The sequence below is a fragment of the Boleophthalmus pectinirostris genome, unplaced genomic scaffold, assembly GCF_026225935.1.
Source record: "Boleophthalmus pectinirostris isolate CB_2022bp ecotype Guang Dong unplaced genomic scaffold, ASM2622593v1 HiC_scaffold_3, whole genome shotgun sequence".
Lineage (NCBI taxonomy): Eukaryota > Metazoa > Chordata > Actinopteri > Gobiiformes > Gobiidae > Boleophthalmus > Boleophthalmus pectinirostris.
Window position 1 is genome coordinate 36971230 of NW_026571299.1, and position 21785 is coordinate 36993014.

Below are 21785 nucleotides of genomic sequence, written 5' to 3' on the forward strand. Positions count from 1 at the left end.
GTCTTATTCTGAGATAATGAGTGTTAATTATCCTCTGTAATCCTTATCCTTATTAAGTGTACAAGTTAGATTCCTTCCACTATGTCTAACTGTGGTATGTCTAGTAGAGCCCGACCGATATGGATTTTGCTGTGGCCGAGATAAATACTGATGCGGAGTCACATATTTGGACATTTATCTGTCTGTAAATTGGATTAAATGAACAGAATGTAGAGAGTCTAAGATTTTTAAGACGTATCACATGCCCACGTGAAATATCGGCCCCTATCAGCAAGGCCGATATGCCGCCAGGTGCCCATACCGGCCGATAATATCGGCCAACCGATATATCGGTCGGGCTCTAATGTCTAGCTAATCAATAGGAAAAGATTTAGTAATCTTATTCACGGCAGACAGGACAGTCATTTTGATTCAGCCTTTTCAAAGAGGCCTATTTCCCTGGACATAATAGCTACTAGGGATGGGCATGATTAGTCGATTAATCGATAATTGATCATTAAGAATTTCATCGATTACGTTCATTTTAATTGACAAACCGAATGTAGGTTGCTGTGTGTAGTGTGACCAAACAGGGGTCCGTACATGTAGCTCTCTGCACTCAGAAGGAGCAGACACACACACAGTCGGTCAGTCTGTAACGTACCGAAGCACAAATGCGTATTTAACGATGATTTGTACAAGAAATTCCACGCTTTCCGTTGCGTTCGGGACAAGTGTGAGTCCATGTGCACAGTGTACAAAGCAGCACATATGTTTCGGTGTCCAGTGGGAAAAAGTTTTGCCAGGTGAGTCACTCAATGTCGATGACGAGTCCCCACCTCCCACCCCCGTACGGTGTCCTGGTTTTGACAAACGCAAATATGGTCACACTAACCTGTATTCCACTGAGTCATGTCTTTTAATCCAACAGAAACTGACCGCATCAGCGACACAAGAGCTGTAGTTTTATCTTCGCTTAGTTTATGCAAATTAGCGATGCGGTTTTAAGTTTCGTTTCTGTGAGAGTTGCACAAAACTGAATTAAACACATTATAATAAACGGGCTGATGTGGCTCTAGAGTGGTTACGGTTTATATGTCGTAAAGTTGAATTTATTTATGCAGATTAGTAGTGCAGATAGTAATAATAATGATGATCTTTTATATATAAATATGTTAATGATTAATCGATAATCGATCGTTAATTCTTCCGACGATTGATTAAGAAAATTTCATCGAATGCCCTTCCCTAGCTACTCAAAAATAAGCAGTTTATTTGGTGAATAAGTCTGAAATCTGAATTGCTCTGCTGTATACATGTATGTGTACACTGATATTTTTGGACTTCTTTTATTGCAGATTGTTATGCAGCTCTAATATTGGTAGTTGACAGATCCTAGAATCTGATGATGGCCGATTACTTGGTATTATCATAAGAATTATCAATAACAGTTCATAATATGTTGGATTTAATTATTTCTGTCTTAAAGCCCTAAAACTGGCTATATTATGATTAAAAAAATAAATAAAAAAATCTGCATTCTAACAGTATTTATTTTAGCTGCCAATATCTATTAAATACTATTGGCTTATTAAATGCTGTGATGTCATCTGAATCCGAGCAGTACTTAAGACTATTACAGTCTGACAGCCCTGTCTGTCTCCTAATGCCTTACAAGATCCATGGGTCCAGTCCAATGTTACTTAACTTCTTAGACCTACTTCTTGGACTCGTCTGTTGAGCCATGATAGCCTCCAAAAATATAGAGGCAGGCTGTACCCCTGTCCCAAGCCAGGTTCCTGTCTGCTTTGGTGGCACAGGGCTATAAAGCTCAGGGAGAGGGAGGGGAGCTGCCAAGATGCTTTGTGGGTAGTCGGAGCTGAAATGGGTGCCGCAGTCTGTCCTCCTGGCACAGGCCGCTTTTTACTAAAAGCATTTGTTCTGATGAAGAAGAGCAAATCCTCTCACTCTCGCTTTAAAGTTTCTGCCTAATTAGGATAAGAGAGTGGGGTATCTATGCATCATAGTCCATGAGTTTCAGCTTCCTGTTCAGACAACAGTTTGGGGACGATCATTGCCTGATCTGGCACCTTTATCATGAAACTTATTTAACACTTCAAAATGTGCTTATTATGTGTTTGGTCCACTGTAGCCCCAAGTATTGGAGTTTACATGTAGATACATCAAAGTTATTCTTAAAAACAGAATGAAAAAAATGCACCTAAGAACAACAAAGCTATAATTATTTTTATTTAATCTGAAGTCAGACTTCACTCAGCTCTGCTATGTTCTCTCATTTCTCATACAAATATTTTGTACAGTTTTAGCAAGTGTTTAGCCATAAAACAGTTTATATTTTTATAATCAATTTGATTGAAGAAATTGAAGAAAAAAAACTACTTTTGTCTGTTACTATAGCAACTCCAGCACTTCAGCAAAAGTATTTGAGCATGAGCAGTTTGGAAAATTGTGCCAAATCAGGCAGGGTTCCGAACTGGACAATGGCAGGGGCTTTTAACCATTCAGAAGATACTGGTTGTGAAGTAATATTCATTGCATTGAGGACAAGATCTTACTCCACGTTCAATGAACTCATATCCTGTTCACTAAAGTTTCTCGCATTTGTCAAAACAGAAAAAATCATCCAGAAGCCCTTTCTTTCTTCAGAAATCCCCTCAGAATGACAAATATGCTCTAATGAAAAAATATCGTGAGCTAAGTTTGTCTTTTCAACAGGCATTGTCCTCGGGCTGAGGAGGGCACAGCTTTCAAATGAGTGGAAAGCACCTAGACAATAGATCATCCTGAGGGCGCACATCTTTGTCTCACTCCTATAAATATAAACCAGACAACAACAATAACAGCCAAACGTACAAACAACTCCCATTTGGAGATATCATAAACATATTGAAAAGTATTTTTGTAGCACATTCTACAAAATCCTATAGAGACAATAGTGAAATAACAAAAAACTTCTTTGTGTAGCTTCCATGCCAGACAGGAGTTTAACCATAAGAATTTATACCCAGTGCTTATAGTATATCACCCTCCAGTCAGTGCGCCCACCACATCCTATAAATCAATGAAACAGTGCTGCGTCATAAAAGCATCTTAAAGGCTGCTAGAAAAACTGCCAAATCAATCCTTCAATTAGCAGATGAAAGTGGCCAGCTCCTCTGCAAAGTGGCACCCTGCTCTAATTGTTTAGGAAGGTAAAATGACAGCTTGAGCTCATAGATCTTCTATAGTCACAGTGACTTTGAGACAAACCTTAAATATGCACTTTGTAACTTTTCTGGCTGAGTGTACGTCCACAAGCAAAGGGTTAACAATGACATTTCATTGTACCTATACTTTGGAGGCTTCCATGGTATTGCTACCTTGTCTTGGAAAAGGTCCACCAAATGCTTGGCTGCTACATTGCCTAGAATGTTCCACAGTATGGCATTAAACTTAAAACTTAAACCCCATAGACACGAGTTTAGGAATGTGGTGAAATTATTAAAACGTTTGTAATCCTGGGGAAGCATAAGTAAGTAAATTTTATTTATAACACTTTTCATAGACATATAGTCACAAAGTGCTATATAGTAAAAAAAAAAAAAAAGTCATTAAAAGTGTGCAGCAAAAATACAGTCTATATATCAATAAGTTTCAAATGCTTACTCAAAGAGGTAAGTCTTTAGATGCTTTTTAAAGAGGCAGTTCACTCCAGAGATGAGGGGCAACAGCTTTAAAGGAGCAGTCTTCTCGAGTTTTAAAACTTGTTGGAGGGACCATCAGCAGGTTCTGCCCTGAGGACCTGAGGCTCTGAACCAAGCTGCTACACAGGAGCCTGTCCATGTAGGCCCGAAAGGTCAAAACAAGAATTTAAAAGTGGACGCGATAAAAAACAGGGAGCCAGTGAAGCCTTTTTTGGAATAGGTCTGATGTGGACCCTCCTGTTTGTGCAGGTCAAGAGCCTCACGGCTGAGTTTAGGACGTACTGCAGGCAAGACCTCTCTCTTGTTGAGGCAGTTGAAGAGACTGTTGCAGTGGTCTACCCGCGAGGAAACAAAAGCATGGTGTATTATCTCTAGTTCTTTTGAAATAGATTTTATAAGTTGCTTTGGGTGTCGTTCAAGGGACATAGCCTTGATTTCTCATTGTTATAAATACTATGAAATCACTCATGAACATTTTGCTTTACTTCACTCAGACACACTACGCTCAGAATTCCAAATATGGAACTTGCCTCCAAATGACCCACTGTAAGTGCAAGCCTCTATTAGCTTCATTTGGCTGGAACTGAACATTATGGGTGATGTCACACTCACTCAGTCCACTATATACAGCCTATGCTTGCGAATAACCAAAATTTAATTCAGCTGTTACATGTTGTGAGTCAGCTGAATAGTAAAAGTGATTTTTTTTGGTTTGTTTTTTTGTTTTTTTTAATTAAAAGATTTTTTTAAGCCCCTATAGACATTCACTAAAATAATTTGGAGAATTTCAGCCCTGGAATTGTCAATCACTACTGAATAAAAGGTTTAAGGTTGCTGTTCATGAGTGAAAGAAACAAAGCACAACTCTGGGTACATTTTGATAAGATAACAACATTCAAACATGGCTTAAAGCTCACAAGTGTTCACTGTTTTTTTGCATAATATAGGACCTTCAAGAGGGGCAGGTATGTTTCACTGGCCCATATCATGCACAGTAACATTTCAGTCAAGGCTAATTCTCAATATCCGTTCATGAAAATGGATACCTCATTGCAGTCTTGTTTTATCCCTCATATGGCTTTAATTGCTCAGAGGACATCTATGACAGGGACAAAGGTCACCCATCTCCTCCAGTCACATCAGAAGACATACTGCGCACGTCAACTTGTCTCGCTGAAATCACTTAGCTCCACACAGCTGTCTCGGGGCACCACTTGTTTTCCGCTTTCATGAAAATATTCCTCCAGGTCTGCATTCATTATGTATAACATGGATTCTAGCGCCTGAGCATAATGAATGGCCAGAAAGTACTTGTTTGTTGCTGCATATTTTTTCTTATATAGCCTCTAAAGTGAAGAGAATGAGCTTCCCTGTTATCTCCAAGGCCTGCAGCTTAAAGACTTGAATACTTCTTCTTGGAAACTCCGAGGCAACAGGTCTGTCTAATGAAGGGAAATTATGCTAGTGGCACGTCAATTATGGTGCAAAAATACCCACTAGCGTAATCATATTTTCGCTGGTCTCTTCCTGTCTTTGCTTTCTATTACAATTGTAACAAAGCAAAAATTTACCTGGCAGGAAATAATGTACCCACTCTAATAGTAAGGGTTGTTTTTCTTTTGGGATATTACAAAGTGCTCTTAAAGGCCTCTGAATTGTAAGGGGGCGGTGTGTGATCCGACAAAGAGGGTTTATGCAGCACTAGTGGCTTGTGAGGACCTATTACCTCATCATTGTCAACCTGTCAGAGCAGATGACCTCATCAGCACAGAGACACAGACAGGGGCCAGCGCGACTCACCTCCACAACTGCAGGGGGCACACATCAGGTAGCTCGCTCCATATGCCCAACTGGAGCCATGCCGCTTTTTAATTAGTGCTTTTTTAAGATGTTTCAGGGCAGGACAACATATATGGGTTTGCTGTGTGAAGGTTGTTAGACATTTTTCCTCATGACCATGGCAATACGAATTGTGTTAGTAAATCTAAAAAACCTAAAAGTGTGCAGTACTTTGAATACAAAGTTATTGTTGAAATCTTTTTTTATTTTGGTATTTTCATCAGTTTCCAGATGGCAACATATGGGCATCTGGCAGTACACCTTGCGTAATTAGCATATTCAACTGGATATTGACGTTCTATTCATTTACGAGAAATTTAGAATTAGAATTATGACTTTTTTTTTTTTTTTTTTGGCAAACTAAATATTTACACAAATTTCAGCTGTTGAACTCCTTTATTTTCTTCCATGTGCTTGTGTCTACATTTGCTCTGGGAGATGCTGACCTGTGTGTGATAGAGCAGCTCCTCTTCATTAAAGTGAAATATGTCTTTCCTCAAACAATGCTTGGTCATGAGGTACTAGTGAGGTTCTGTAATAAAATATAAAGTTGTGTGAACATGTATTTAATTCTTTGTACATTGGTCTTAAATTGGTCTTTTAGCTGTGAGTTGGAGGTGACAGAAAAAGACTGTGTGAAGAGCTGCAGGTACCGCCATGGCTTTTGTCACAGCACTTAGTCATTTTATCCATTTCCAATAATCCATTTATGAATCAAGACCTCTGCCAAGGCACTAATGCAATCACAGTTTGAAAAATTCAAGATCTTACAATTTCTGCATTTATACTTTTTCTCTCTAAGTTTAAACAAAACAATAAAATAACTTTTGACTTTGTTATTACTTATGCTATAATATTTCATATGTCACACAGTATTTCATTCACACTTGCCTGGTTCACTTCTGGTTGGAGCCCTGTGTACACCTGATGTGTGCATGTGTGGACACCCCCTCACTTTGTGTGTTGATGCTGCTGTCAGGGTGAAGAGTGATACATTTCACTTGGAGGGCTTTTGTCATTTTTCTGACTATCACTGTTGCCAAAGCATGCTTGGAAATCCCGTCAATTGGGTGGCACTGAACTATGACACCATTACAGAGTCAATTAGGTAAGCCCTGGTGTAAAGCTCTGCTCTCCCCACAGTTCAGAGTGAGAATGGAGCCTGCCTTTAGGCGCTGCTGGACTGTACTCAGCAGATAGAGGTCAGGCAAATGCCAATTGGTTTGATAGAGACAGCAAGTCCTGCTTTAGAGGAATTGCTCCCCATGTAGAGTATATCAGATTCTTTTATTTTCTCATGACTGTGCGTCCTGTGATTGAATCATTTGACTAAATTGTGTAATTGACTTATAATTATCTGTAGCAGTATCAGTAGTAGGGGGTGTCAGTAGCTCAGTTGGTAGAGCAAGTGTTCACTGATTTGGAGGTTTGTGGTTTGAATCCCGCTCTTGAGATAGAAAAACATCACCTGAACAGTCAGATTCACTGACCCACAGGTTGGCTGGTGTGATTCCAGTTCCCACAGATAAAATGGGCAGGATAATGATAGGAATAGACTTCATTAAACAGAAGAAGAACAACATTTATTTATAGAGCACTTTTCCTAAAAAAAAATGCAACACAGTGGTAAAAACAAAATGCATACCAACAGAAGTACTTTTAAAATGATTAAAAAACAAAAAAACAACCATCACCACAAAAATAATGTATACTTAAACTGTGGAGTAGAAAAGAATGTACAGAAAAATGCCAACATCTCAAGAAATTACTGCCATACAAGTGCAAATATAAAGGTTTAGAGTTCATTTTTGAAAGAGCTGATATTTGGTGCAGATTTAACATCTACACATATAAATTAAAACAATTTCTTTTTTTCTTTAATTTTTTCTCGCATTTTGAAATAGAGATTGTAGGGTACATCATTTACTTAGACATCTCAGGTGATCAAGGACAAGACGTCGAAATAGTTACCCTAGTGAAACAGACTATGATTAAAAATGTAATTTCTTTTTGCCTAAACGGAGCATGTCAGGTGTCACCTTTGTCCAGTGGTGCACACAAAGAAGGATGAATCATTTTGGCATGGTGTTGTGGTGTTTAAAAACATTAGTGCAATTACGTTGATGTGGTGAGGCTAATGAAAGGTCAGCATTAAAACACTGACAGGTTTTGAAGGGGTAAAACACAGCTGCATCTAGAGGATGTAAAAGGGGTCATTCTGACATTTTGACACACTCATTGTCAACATAATATCCCCCCTTTGGGTTTTAGCATTGGATCTGGCAACCCAAAAGTGAGGAGCTCATTCTCCCATTGGATTGGATAATTAGTTTGTGAAGTACAACACAAAATATAAACATTAACAGCCTTCACATCATGTATTTTATTTTTTTATATAACTGCTAACATTACAATTGTTATGAATAGAATATTTTATAAATTTTTAAAAATGTATCTATGTTTTATTTTTGTACAACATATACTTTTTGAGAATCTAACCTCTGCACTCAAAAAGCTTTGTACAGAATATAAACATTAATAATGTTCACATCCTGTAATTTAGTTTTTCTTTTTATAATTTTATTTATTTGTAAAATGTATCTAAATATGACAAAAAAGTGTTGTTGTTGTTTTTTTTACTTTTGTACAACACATACTTTTTGACAATCCAACCTCTTGACACTCAAAAAGTTTAGTATTGCCTGGAAAGCGGACTTAATTACAGAGTAGGATAAATAAGTCTGGTAATTATTGTTAAAAACTATCTTTCTGTTTGGATGAGTACTTGTAAAAACACAACATAAAGGAATCATAATGAGGTCACATTAATGAAGAGGAGGTTGGAGCAGTTTTCACACAGTCGTCTTAAAAGGACTAGTCTTGCTTAGAATGGACTGTCAGGAAAATGGTTCACATAAAGATAAGGCCATTCATCACAGTCATTCATCACAGTACACAATAATATTTTAAAATGTAAATTAATTTCAGTACGTAAAATTGGTCTACATAATATAGGCTGGTTGCAACTCGAAGTACATTGGTGCAAAGACTCAGCCAGTCATGAGGGAATAACCTATTTTGACTGTGTGTCTTCCCTTTTATGTTATTAATGTAATCTTGTATATGCCAGTGCCTCCTTATAGAGTCATCATGCTCTTGTAAATATAGGTAATTGAGCATGCAGCAAACAGCAAAGGACATTAGTATTCATTTGACAGACCTGTGATGGCTGTTCTTTAGCCCATAACACTTTGAGCTTTATTGCTTTATGCACTGATGTAATACCATACTTCTACTTCTCACTTAACACAGCCACTATATTAACAGTATAGTCACTTTAGTATACTCTTCCTCGAGGATCACTGTTATCAATGAAATAATTTCTCTGCTGCTGTTAGTTCTAATTGACATTATTTACAGAAAATATTTGCATAATTTACTTTTTATTATTTTGATTTTTAATGGTGTTCTTTATATTACCTAACCAAGCATATACCATTAATTATATGAAGTTCAAAGACTCACACGGTTACAAATTTGACTTTAAAGGTGCATTGTGTAACTGTTCTGGTGCAGGTTCCATCAAATGCTCTTTTCTCCATGGAGTTGTTATTGCTTTGTCAGGAATGTTTCACAGTATGGCATTAAATGTCGACCTTTCGATCATCATGGAGACCAAACCAGACCAAGTTACAGGTCAGATCTGTGGAGAGGAAACCCTGCTCACAGTCAGAATGCCTGTTTTTGAGCGATAAAACCACCAGTAATTGAATTCATTTAAGACAGAGCTGTTTAATGTCATACAGGGATAACATTCCAGGCAGAGCAGTGACATATCCATAGAAATAAGAGGGCAACCAAAAAGTGACATAATAAATAAATAAATTCTGTTTTGCTCAAAATATCAAACATACTGCATATGACCCAACCTAATATCACAAAGGTCTACTAAATAATCAAAAGCAATTAAATGTGTGGTGTATTCTCAGGCAAGTGGTGCAGCTAATCCAACTAAGGTGTTTGCGTCACAACAGTGAATAATGGCTGTAAAGATTTCCTTGTGCCTGGATGGAGATTAGTGCCAGAATTTAATCACTGGTTCTTGCCCCTTGGCTTCAGGCTGAACCAAGTTTTATTGAAATCTGTTAATAAGTTCCTGAGAAATCCTGCCAACAAACAAAACATAACCTTCCCAGCCTAGAGAAATGGCATCGATTTTAAGTTTGAGGTTATATTTCTCTTCATTTTCCCAAACTATGCAGGCCAGGCACATAGAGGACTTTAGCACACCACTCAAATATCTGAAGACTATGCAGTTTGGACAAATTTGTCTATAAAACATTAGTTAATGTAGTGTACTTTCAGAGAGATATTAATATCTGCCACAGCAGATATCAAATGATTATCCTATAGCTTTATAGTGTTGGATGCATGTTGCAGACATACAGTTATGCCTCCACCTAATGACTTTTGAAACTATAAATGTATAACATAACCTTTGGTATCTTATTTGGATTGTGGGAAAAATTATTTATTTATTTATTTTTTTGCTGTTGCTACCTCAGAGAACCTCAGAAATCGAGCATTTACACCTTCTGTCTTTCACTAATGAACCATGTTATTAATAGTTAGAGATTGGTTCCACAAATTAAAGTCCTTTCAGCTGACAGCCACCATGTATTTGCTTTGCTTCGCTATTGTGTAAAAAAGTGTGTCCATTCAGACAACTGAAAACGTTTTTTGTGGATCGACAGCTAAACATTACATTTTACGATAGCCTTCTGACATGTCCTTCAGCTCAATTTAAAACTATATAGGCATTCTCATGCATAAATGTAATCTTATTATTGCATCTTGTATAAAACATTGACCCCATATTAAAGTCTAAATGTTCTCCAAGTCTCAAAGTGGCCCACAGCATTCCTACCATTTAAATGAAATATCAAAGTCAGCAGGATTGTGATCTTAGAAAATGCCAAGTTGTGTTGCACATGTTAATTACTCACTCGAGTGCGCTCACGGGCTAAACACACAAACAAACATGTGGCTGACAAAAACACTGCATAGATGTACAATTATGAAACTCAGTGAAGCACAGCAACAGCAAATTGTATCGCTAGACTTAATATTGTAGCATTTCTTTACTTTAATTGAACATGTGTATGGGCACAGCCTAACTGATTACACTATAGGATATCACGATCTCCTCTGAGAGGACAAGCCATGAAAAAAGTATTTGAAGTTTTTGTATTTTAGAATTACTTTTTTTTTTTTTTTAATAGGGTTTTCTAGCAGTAAAAAGTTACATTCACTGCACTTGGCAAGCAAAGTGAATAATTTACAAGAGAGGATTATTTCAAATCTCCTCACATATCCACAAAACAGCCTCCCGACGCAAAGCAAACCAAGAAGATGCCTTTGTATTGTTACCACAACGCATAAGGTAAAGTCATTAAAGTGGCGCGACTCACGTATCGAACTGCCGAGATCTAAGTTTACCGGCAACCAACTTCTGTGACCTTTCATAAAGTTAACTTTTAGTTTGGGGAAGTACACAAATCAAGACTTCAATTCTGTTTTATGCATATGAGGGAGAATTCAAAAACCTTGCACAGCTAGGTGGATTCCCGTGATATTTGTGAGTTCACAAATTCTTGAGGGTCCGTCTTGGCATTGTCCCTTGATAGAGGTGATGAGCGACCAATCACGTCGCAGCATTAAGGTTTGTGCGGAAGTTAAAGGTGAAGCGCCTTAACAAACCACAACACTGACAAACGTACTTCAACCTATTTTAGCATCAATACAGGTGATTTTCTTTGTGAAAATGTGCAGAAGGTAAGCGCTTTGTGCATTTGTGGACAGGGAAGATGTCTGTGCTTTTCTCTCAATTGGATTTAAATTAGGTTTGATTTTATGGCTTGCTCTGCTGTTGTGACGTCCTTTTTAGTCATTGAAGTCCTATTGTAGTTCCAGGTTTATTCACAGTTTAGTCCCAATGTTGATGATGTGTTTTCAAGTGAGAAAGCACCCTTACCCTTGGACTGAGACTACCTCAGCATGGGGAAGTTTCTCTTATCGTATTGTGTTTTTTTTTTGGGTAACCAGAATTTGAGCACACTTGATTCAGACCAGATTAGATTATTACTTTCTCAAAAAATGATGACGTGGCTTTGATAAAAAAAAAATAATAATAATAATAATTAAATCCTATACATTACATATTTCTTTAAGACTGAGATTCACATATCAGTAGTGCTCAGTATATACTCAAGTGAGTATTGATGAAAACTTTTTACCCCATATAGAGTCTGCTCTATAATAATGTATATATATTTAGTAGTGAGGAAAATGCTGTAGATTAGGACATGGCGTTAAAATGAATCTTCATTTGTTACAATACATTTACAAGGTAACTGTTGACACAAGCACAAAACTGGTGTTTTTTGTACAAATAATTACATGACGAGAAAAAAGAAACTGAAGATAATAACAATTACAACCACAAAAGATCAGGCAATTAAAATAGTGTCCATGTCAACAGTTGTAAAAGTTTAAATGAAATTAGAGGACAAATCTTATTTTGTTCTAGTGATATAAGTTCTTCCAGAGTGTCCTTGTTTTCATTTTAAAACAAATATTGACTGTTCCCAGGTCTAACTGTAAATGGAAATTATATTGGAATCATTACTGTAAGACAGACACAAATGCAATGTCGGGTAAAGCCACAACAAATGCAATACACACTGCACTTAAATATAATGTGGAAACTAGATATCAGAACATAACATGCGGTGTGCTTTGCACAGGGAGACACAGAAAAATGACTCCAAAACGGTCAGACAAAACTTTTCAGGATAGTGTTACTTTTATCGGAACACTATAGCTATTCACTTTGGCCCATTATCAGAAACTGACTTCATATTGCCCTCTTTTCAACATCCCACTGAAACTGATGGCCTTCAATAACGGCAAAATGCCATGATACAGATCTATCTTTCAGTCTATTCTCCATAGCTCCCAATATAACACAGTCACTATCTGTCATTGTACTATATCTTATTGATATAAGCTTTTTATATGAATGTCCCTGGCCTGCTGCAGAGGGCACAGAACAAATTGCAAATTGATTCAAGTTATCTTCTTTTCTGCTTCTTCCGCACATGCTCCGAGCACGTAGAAAATACAATATTTCTTAGGCTTGGTCGTTCTTGGTTTCCCACTGACGAATACCTCAGCAGTTTGCATTTGATTTTTTAAGGACTTAGGACAAAATGTACCCTGGCTCATTACATTTATGATTACAGATATGACTTTATTGTCCTAAAGGGAAATTTGTTTCCACAGATGTCATCATAGTTGTTGACATTTCACATCATAAAGAAGGCAAAGGAGAAATTACATTTGTCAACTGGACAAACATTTATTTAGGTCGAAAACATTTTCACAGCTCATCTAAGCTGCTTCTTTAGTTCTGGTCAGGATCATAAAGATATAACACATTAAACAATTAACAAAGAATCTCATATCCCAAGGATAATATCATAATAAACGCTGTTGTTTAAGCCATATTATAATGTTGTTACTTCATCAAAAAGATACCAGGAGTTGTGTTTATGTACATATTTACACATTTGTTTTGAAAACACTTCAAGTAACCCTTTATTATTAGTTAGTTTTCACCACCAAAACTCAAAATGTTCTGTTCCACTTTGTGATGTTATAAAGCAGCAGTTTTCAACTTAACTACCTTTTACCTTTAGTTCAGTAGAGACTGGCAATTCCAGGTCTGAAATGATCCAAATGATTCTAGTGAAAGTGTATGAAATTTAAAAACACAGAGGAACACTTCCTGTATTATCACATAACATCACAAGGTGTAACAGACTGAAAATAACTCAGCCTAAAAATGCAGGGTTTGTGTGTTAAACATGTATGAATGGAAGAAAACACAACCCCAGGTGTATGTTTTTAATGAGGAAAACAACATTATAACATAGATCAGAAAATAGGATAATATGGGCCATTTAATATTACCCAGATTTTTTTTTTTTTTATTTTTTTTATGGCTTTTGCAGTCTCAATTGTTGTCATAGCAGTTAACAATTCAAAACAAAAGTTTGCGTCTTTTAAATGGCCAAAAGTCGTGAAAACATTGCCTTTAACAGGAAACTGAAACCCATGAATAACAGTTGTAAACTGGTGATTTTCAATACAATGCAATGTTTTTAAATGTCGAAACATAATTTTTGCCCATATGGATTCCACTAGCACAGAAAGCCCTTCTCATATAAGAAAAAATAATAGAGACACCTCTATGGCACACTCTATTTGTCCAGAAAACATTATCATTCTGAAACACAAGCGAATTTTGATAATGTTGGACCTCACTGATATGAAAGGCATTCAGCTTGACGGCAAAAAATACACTGATTCAACTTCTTATCTCACTTTCTCACATCTCCTTCCCCAGTTGAAAGATAATCGCAGGTTTATGTCCACTTTTGAGCTGCTGTGGCGTAATCTCATTCTTGTATCTCGGCTCGCTCACAAATCAAACCGAAAGCACACTGCAGCTTTTAGATATATTGTGTCTATTAGACCACTTTGGAAGGCACCTTGATGTCTAAAATAGAAAAACAACAGTGGAGGAATACAGCGTATACTGACTCATTGTGGACGGCCAGACACTTGGGTGGCCATTTGTCACTATTAGTTTCCATTAGGTTGATTTGAGACAGCGAAAGAGAGTTGCTTCACAGCGAGATCGGGCAAAGTCATTGTGTGGCTTGCATACTTCTTCACACTTCACCCCAAGCAATTCATTCAAGTATAAACACCCAAAATGACCAATAACGTTAATGGTTTGAGTCAGCTGGACAAGTGGGCCATCAACAATCGTCAGTGTGATAAAATGCTGTTAAAAAAGACAGAGGGAGTTTGCAGCACTCCTCCCAAATCATGAAAGATGATTGGAGGGCACAAAAAGACCAAACATCAGTCTTAAAAATCTGACAATTTAATATTTTAGCTGTAAATCTGTCTGTAGGCGTAAATATGTCAGTATAAATAGCAGAGAAACAATCAAATGAGTGAAAAAAATGTCTGCAGGTTTTGTAAGCAGACAGGTAAGACAGTATGCAGGCGATTGAAGTGCTTTAAAAGGGCTATTAGTATTAAAAAGGAAGGTTACATGGCAATGAAATAGAGAAAGAGCTATTTGGTATTCTTTATTGAAGAAGGTTCCTTTTGAAGATAGCCTTTTGAAGATAGAAATTGCAAGAGCTGTAGTGCTGGACAACAAAAGTTTAATAAAACAATCCAAATCTAACTGGACACATGCTAAAGATGAGAAAAGCTGCATCAAAGCAAATTGTGTAGTAAAAACGTATTATTATTTAAAGGTCTTATATTACACAAAATTGACTCTTATGAGCTTTAAGCCATGCTGTTACCTCCTCAAAAACAAACATGGAGTTGTGTTTTGTTTAATTTACACATGTTTGAGTAATCCTTTATTAATAGCCTGTACACCTTCAAAGCTCAAAATGCTCTGTTCCACCTTGTGATGTCATGTAGTTGTAGTTTTCAAGCTAAGTTGAGCTACCTTTTACTTTTAGTTCAGTTGAGATGGGAAATGCCAGTGTTGAAATCATCCACATGATTCTAGTGAAAGTGGATGGAGTTTGAAAACACAGTGGAGCACTTCCACTGCGTTTTCAGTCTGAGAGAAGAGCTCAGCCTAATTGTGCAGGGTTTGTGTGTTAAATGTGTGTGACTGAAACAAAACACAAATCCAGATATGTTTTTGATTATATGATTTGAATCTTATATCATAAATCAGAAAATAGCGAAATATGAGCGCTTTAATTGAGTAATTGTAATACAAATATATCTTCTGTTGTTATTTTGTATTTAGTTACAGGGTGCATAATGTCTTGTACAAAGCTAAGTAATCAGGCTGTGCTAATATGTGTGAAGTCTTCAGATGAATTCTAATGTAATGACTGCCGATGGAGAGCAGTGTCTATTAGAGAATTTGTAATTGGTTTGTTTGATCATTTCCTGTAGACACTTGTGCAGCTTTTTCTGAGCATCTTGACTGAAGAAGTCCTCCTGCCAGACTTGACACGCTCACTTCATCGGACTGTAATTTCAGTGTACCTATAGAACAGTATGTGCTAGATATTTCCATCCCACCACCTGCAAGCTGCTCAGAAAGAACTGTAGCACAAAGTTCCCATCCTTACCCAAGTCAAAACTGCACAGAGCATTTTAGAGTGGAATAGGCCTTGAACTTTTAACTGCATTAACCTTTTTATAGAGTAGGTTACCAAAATGGATTTTTCACAAGCCTTGAGTGTACATAAAGTTCTTTCTGTTGATGTTTTAGTATTGAAAAATGTTTTACAAAGCTGAGCTGTGTCTTTTGTTACATACCCATTACTCAGTTGTTCTTCTGGGACTATTATCCATCTTTGTAGTCAGAGTCGGCGTCAGAGCACATCTACTGGAGGGGCGTGGGTCACCAGCAGGGGGGGCACTGCCATTTGAGAAATATTTTAACGCGGTGGAGTCATACAAAGCAGAAATGCTATCAAACATGTTTTTCTTTTACAGTATTAGGCTAATTATGTGTTGTTGTTATTTTTATCATTATTTTATTAAAATTATTATTATTAGCTGCAATAGTTGTTGTGGCTGTATGGTAGACGATACGCACACAAGACAATAATAAAAGGTTGAGGTTTATTAAAAAACAATAAGGCCTGCCACTGGTTGTAAACATTAAACAACAGCCTCTCGTCAAAAACACCCCTGAACAACATCACTGAAAGAAGCAATCGGGCAAGAAAGAGCCACACGTAGGACAGCACCAGGGCTGTAGTGGGCGTGGTACGCGAGTCGCCGTCCAGTACTGTCTTATAGAGACCTGAGACTTTAGGGACCGGGACTAAACCAGGACTAAACCAGGACTAAACCAGGACCAGTGGCAGCTGGTGGTATAATTTTTGGGAGGGGCACCAAGGCCAAAATTATAAATATATATTATGAATAATATATGTATTATATATATATAGGCTGTAGTATTATAACAAATACCAGAAACAGACATTTTGGTTACTATTGGCTGAACAGTATCGATCAGAGCACAATGAACAGCCAAGCGCAAACTTTACACAACAACACAACCTAACACGCCGCTCACACCCAGACCCAACAACGTCTGCAAAACTACAATAAGAGGCTACGATCACAACATGAACACAGATGCCGCACCTACAGCACACGACAGAACCAGAGCAGCTCCATCGCACCCGCGAGCTCATTTACGCACTATTTAACTATAACACTATAACACTATTTACCTGTGAGGCTTCATGTTCAGATTTGCTGCAAACTAATGAAAACCAGCCTCTTACTTTCTCCAGAGACTGAAGCAGAGTGTTTCCTCTATCCACTGTCCCACTGGTTCTGTCTCTAAAAGTCTATTGTCCAATATTAAAAGATGAAACTGGTTCGTGACGCGAGGTCCAGGAGCCGAGTGCACAAGATGGTTGAAAAATTTGTCTTAATCCCACTTCCCACTTAAATCTGAAAGTTACGGCCAGTCCATATTAGCACCAGGACACCAGGTAGAATTATGCCCTCTGCGCACTATGCTCAGGTCAAACTTTTACACCCAGAAACGAGCGGGCAAAGGCGGATAGAGCAGCGAGTGGCCCCGGCGGAGGCAGCGAGAGCCCAGGCCCGGTGGCGACTGTCCCGAGTCCGGGCGACAACTGTCCCGGGTCCCGGCAAAGAATGTCCCGGCTCCGGCAGTGGTAGCGACAGTCCCGGGTCCCGGCGGCGGGTCTATCAGTGTGTCTTTGACTCTGTTCTCGCCATTTCCTGTGTGGAGCTTTAGGCTAAAGTAGCTGCTGCCGCTAATCGTGAAGCGCTACGAGTTGACGCAGCAGGTTGACGTGAGTGACAGGACAGTTGTCCAATCACACTACAGTAAATAAACAGAGACTGTGATATCGTAAAGTTTGTGCCCTCAGCCCGAAGTGAAATGCGCCAATCAAAATCATTTTAAAATAGTAATAATAACGGCCTGTGCTGGGGGGTGGGGCACCAGTGGCCGCTAGGGGGGGCACGGCCCTCAAATGCCCCCCCTTGCCGCCGACACTGTTTGTAGTAAAGTAGTCTGACAAACATGTATTCAAAGTCACTGGTTCAGTTACTTAAGTTGGAATTGGTAAGTTATATTGGAACTGAGGACATTGTCATTGGGGATCACATCTGTGCTGTTGGTTGCATTTGGTATAGTAGTCAGCTATATGAGCCAGCTCATAATAGCCAGCCGTGTCTATAAAGGTGGTACAAAAGTTACAAAATGTGCAGGTAGGTCATTTAAAAGTGACAACCAGTCACATTCAGTTCATCACACACAATTTTTGTTTACATGCTTTTGTGCTTTATTGCTATAAGGCATGTAAAATTTACAACATTACATTTCCCAAAAGAAAAAGTTGGAGGAATGTTTTTTGGAATATTGCAAAGTAAAAAATTAGTCATTAATCATTTTCTGTAATGTTCACAGGTGTGGTGTGCATTTCCCAGTCAGTCAAGATTCCCCGAGAGCCAAAGCCTACAGAGTTCGACAAGGTTATCCGCCGACTCAGAGAAAATTCCAACGCACGGGTGGTCATCATATTTGCCAATGAGGACGACATCAGGTAAGGCTAAAGGCTTTGAAATATCCCTCTCTGATGATATAAACCTAATCGCTGCAGTGGGGAGAGGATGCAGCTAGTCTACCTGTATGATGAGTGGCACAACGAAATCAAAGTAGAGAGGTTATGAGATCAGCGTAACCTTATCCTGGTCAAACATCTGTTCCCTCACACTTCGCAGGCGGCTTCTCCAGGCAGCAAAAAAGGCCAACCAGACAGGACACTTCATCTGGGTGGGTTCAGACAGCTGGGGCTCCAAGATCTCTCCCGTCCTGCACCAGGAGGAGATGGCAGAGGGGGCAGTCACCATCTTGCCTAAGCGCCAGTCAATCAAAGGTACAGAGTATAACAGAGCCAGTGGTAAATCACAGGTAATACCAAAGAAGTGGGGCATTTATGAAAACTGTTTTTTCAATGTGTCCACACTCAATTCAGCAATATACAAAGCTTGCTGGTTCAATCCCTCCTCTCAATAGTTAAACTGCTTCAAACAAATACAGCTACAAATCCTGACACAAACATCCTGAAGAATACTAATTGAAGGCATTATTTAATGAATGAGATGGACAATACAACACTGAAAATTTGTGTTGAATTTTTAACAAATAAAAACAAAAAACTTGTCATTTGAAAAGAAACCCAGTCCAAACCTCTCATATGCTTTCAACCAGAATTTTACACAAACTACAGTATCATCATCATTATTTCATTTACAAGTCCTTTTGTTTCATATTTGGGTTGGACCATTGACTGTATATATAAATGGACGTAGCAAGCCTGCTAGCCGCTGTGTTACAAATAGGAAGTGTTCATGAGGTACTTCCAGCTCTATCAATTCCAATTGGCTTTACATAGAAAATTGTCACCACTCTCTCTGTAAGTGCTGCTGTGAGCATCATCATTTTGGTTTTAAAATGTTTATTAACCCATATTAGTCACCCACCCTACATGATCCTGGTGCTTTTATTTTGCTATTTTGTCTGTAAATAAATTCCCTTTCCTATTACGAAAATCGGCTCCAAATTCGCCTCTACAACTGCTAGCCTCGTGAGCTTCATTTGACTGAATGCTATGGGTAACGTACACTTCTTTATACAGTCTATGGGTTGGACATGCAATGGCTCTTTCACATGCTCCTCTATCCTTCACTAGCCCCTAACATTTGATCCAAATGTTGTCTGAGCATGACTTGAATGTGTTAACCAGGTGAGGGAATGAGTGACAAATATTTCTGTGTTCAGGCTTTGATCGCTACTTCATCAGCCGCACTCTGGAGAACAACAGAAGAAATATCTGGTTTGCTGAGTTCTGGGAGAACAACTTTAACTGCAAACTCAGTCGTCACGCTGTGAAGAAAGGCTCCGGACTCAAGAAGTGTACAAGTAAGACATCCCCCTTTGAGATCAGGGTATTTAGTGTTCTCTTTGTTCAAACTTTTAAACAACAACAGTCTTCAGGAGGCCTTGAGGAAGGTGACACATTCCGTTGAAGGTGTTTTGACAATGATGCCCACCTTGTCTTGAGCAGGAGTTATATATTGCTCACTGAGAATCACAGTTCATATCACAGCTTTCTTTTGGCGATTTGTGCTGAGTCTAGCGTGTTTCAGCGTCGGGCCATAACAAGTGAGTGGTGAAGCCGAGCTGCACAGATAAAAAGCTCCAGGCTCAGTGCCATGCGACGTGCAGTGCAGTCTGTCTTTAGGGGAAAACAAGCACTTTATATTAAGATTTAAACAGCAATTAAGATGTAAAACATATATTTTGCAATGATTAGGGTCAAACCAGTTTTATCTGGCAGTCCACACGAGTACTATTATCATAATTTTCTGCTTCTGCTTAATTAGTTCTTAAGGAGGAATAAAAAGTATCATGCTGTGAGTTAGGTTTCAGTTTAAAAATACAAAATGACATCTCTATGCATAAAAATGCATCCCTTGTGCTCTGCCCATGCACTGAATTTGATTAAGCCAATTAGCCAACAAGGAGAATTAATAACCTGCTTGAATCCAGCATACAGACTTTCATTTTGAAGTCATATTAATTAAATCATCTGTTACATCAGATGCACTTCTTGAGATCAGTTCCCGTTTTTACCATGATTCAAAAACTACATTAACTTGTCTTTGTAGATGGAAAACCGCAATACTTAACTGACAGATCATTTTTTATGTTGACAGCTGAAGAGAATATACTGTCCATTTTATTTTATTTTTACTCACAAACCTTCTCTGCTGCAGTGCAATTTTCTAAGAATTCAATGTATGTGATGGTTATCCAGGTCCTACTACAATTTGAGGACCAAGGCTAATCCTAACTAATCCTGAAGACCAACTATAAAGCCCTGACCTTTACCAGAGCCTTACAACAAGGCCCCGTAACTGCACCTCCAATTTTGAGAAGCAATATATAAAATGAAATAACATTTCCTACTATATTTTTAACAAATGTAAGTAATGTGGGAAAATAGAGCTGTTGGAACATAGAGCTGCCCTCATGCAATCCAGTTACATATTTTTTTTGTTCATATTAAAAACCTGTGATTTGATTTAGCGATGAACATCACAATGCATCTAAATTTGAATGTTGTATGGTAAAGTTACTTTTTGCAGCCTTAAACTGCACATACATAGAAACAATATAGACACATTCACAATGTTAATGGCAAACTTCTCAAAGGACAATATCTCAATTTTTGGTGCACATAATCAAAGACCTTCTACACCACTGCTGATGACATTAACGCACAGCCTTTGCAATTTGCTCCCAGCTAAAGGGTACAAGCTCATTCACACAGGCTAAAGATAGAGCACTTAATTCACATGTGGAAATTAGATTTGTGTCGGAAAACACATTTGCAAATAGTCTACTTTTAAATGTGTTAGAATCACATTTAGGAACAAATTATGCTTTCTGTGTTGGACAGGCTCCTTGCATTAATTAAAAATGAAATTAAAATAATACATCATTAAAATATAAAAATTTAATACAGCAAAACCAAAAAAAATTTAACAGTTACACACAAACTTAATAACAGTATGGTTTAGAGGATCAGCAAGTCATCGCAGTCAGAGAGAAACTTTTATGCCAGACTCCCCATTCTTATTTATAATACAAGGGTATGTTTAATATTGCATTTGTCAAAAGTAAATAAGTAAATGTGACAATGGATTGGAAATTTCTTGCCATCAGAAGTCATGACAAATGCATGACCACCTCTTGTTTTTTATACAGAATATATTGGTTGGCATTATTTGACGTTTGCTTCAGTTCAACCCCTTTCATTCTACAGCATGCAGTTTGGTTTTGTTCTTTTTTAAATATGAAATTCCTGCCATCTCTTGCCTCTTTATTCCAAGCTTCTCAAGTATCACCAAAAGTACACTAGTTGGTGACCCTCTTGTGTATTGTTGGTTGTTTACAATTTCCTAACTGTTCCCACAAATGGAAAGAAGCACGGTGACAGTGCAAACCAAGCCTTTGTGCTCTGCCCTGAAGCCACAATATTGTGCATGCACACAATCTGCGCATAACATGAAACGTAACAG

At 38.0% G+C, this 21785-nt stretch overlaps 1 protein-coding gene across 1 annotated transcript in view; it reads left to right on the forward strand.

Annotated features, from left to right (window-relative positions):
* The window catches only part of LOC110174424 (metabotropic glutamate receptor 4-like), a 132803-nt gene that overhangs the window by 79291 nt on the left and 31727 nt on the right, over nt 1-21785 (forward strand). Inside the window, exons 3-5 of the mRNA XM_055160351.1 lie at nt 18106-18241; nt 18420-18574; nt 19480-19620. Of these exons, the coding sequence (XP_055016326.1) occupies nt 18106-18241; nt 18420-18574; nt 19480-19620 (432 nt within the window). The remainder of the gene's footprint in view (nt 1-18105; nt 18242-18419; nt 18575-19479; nt 19621-21785) is intronic.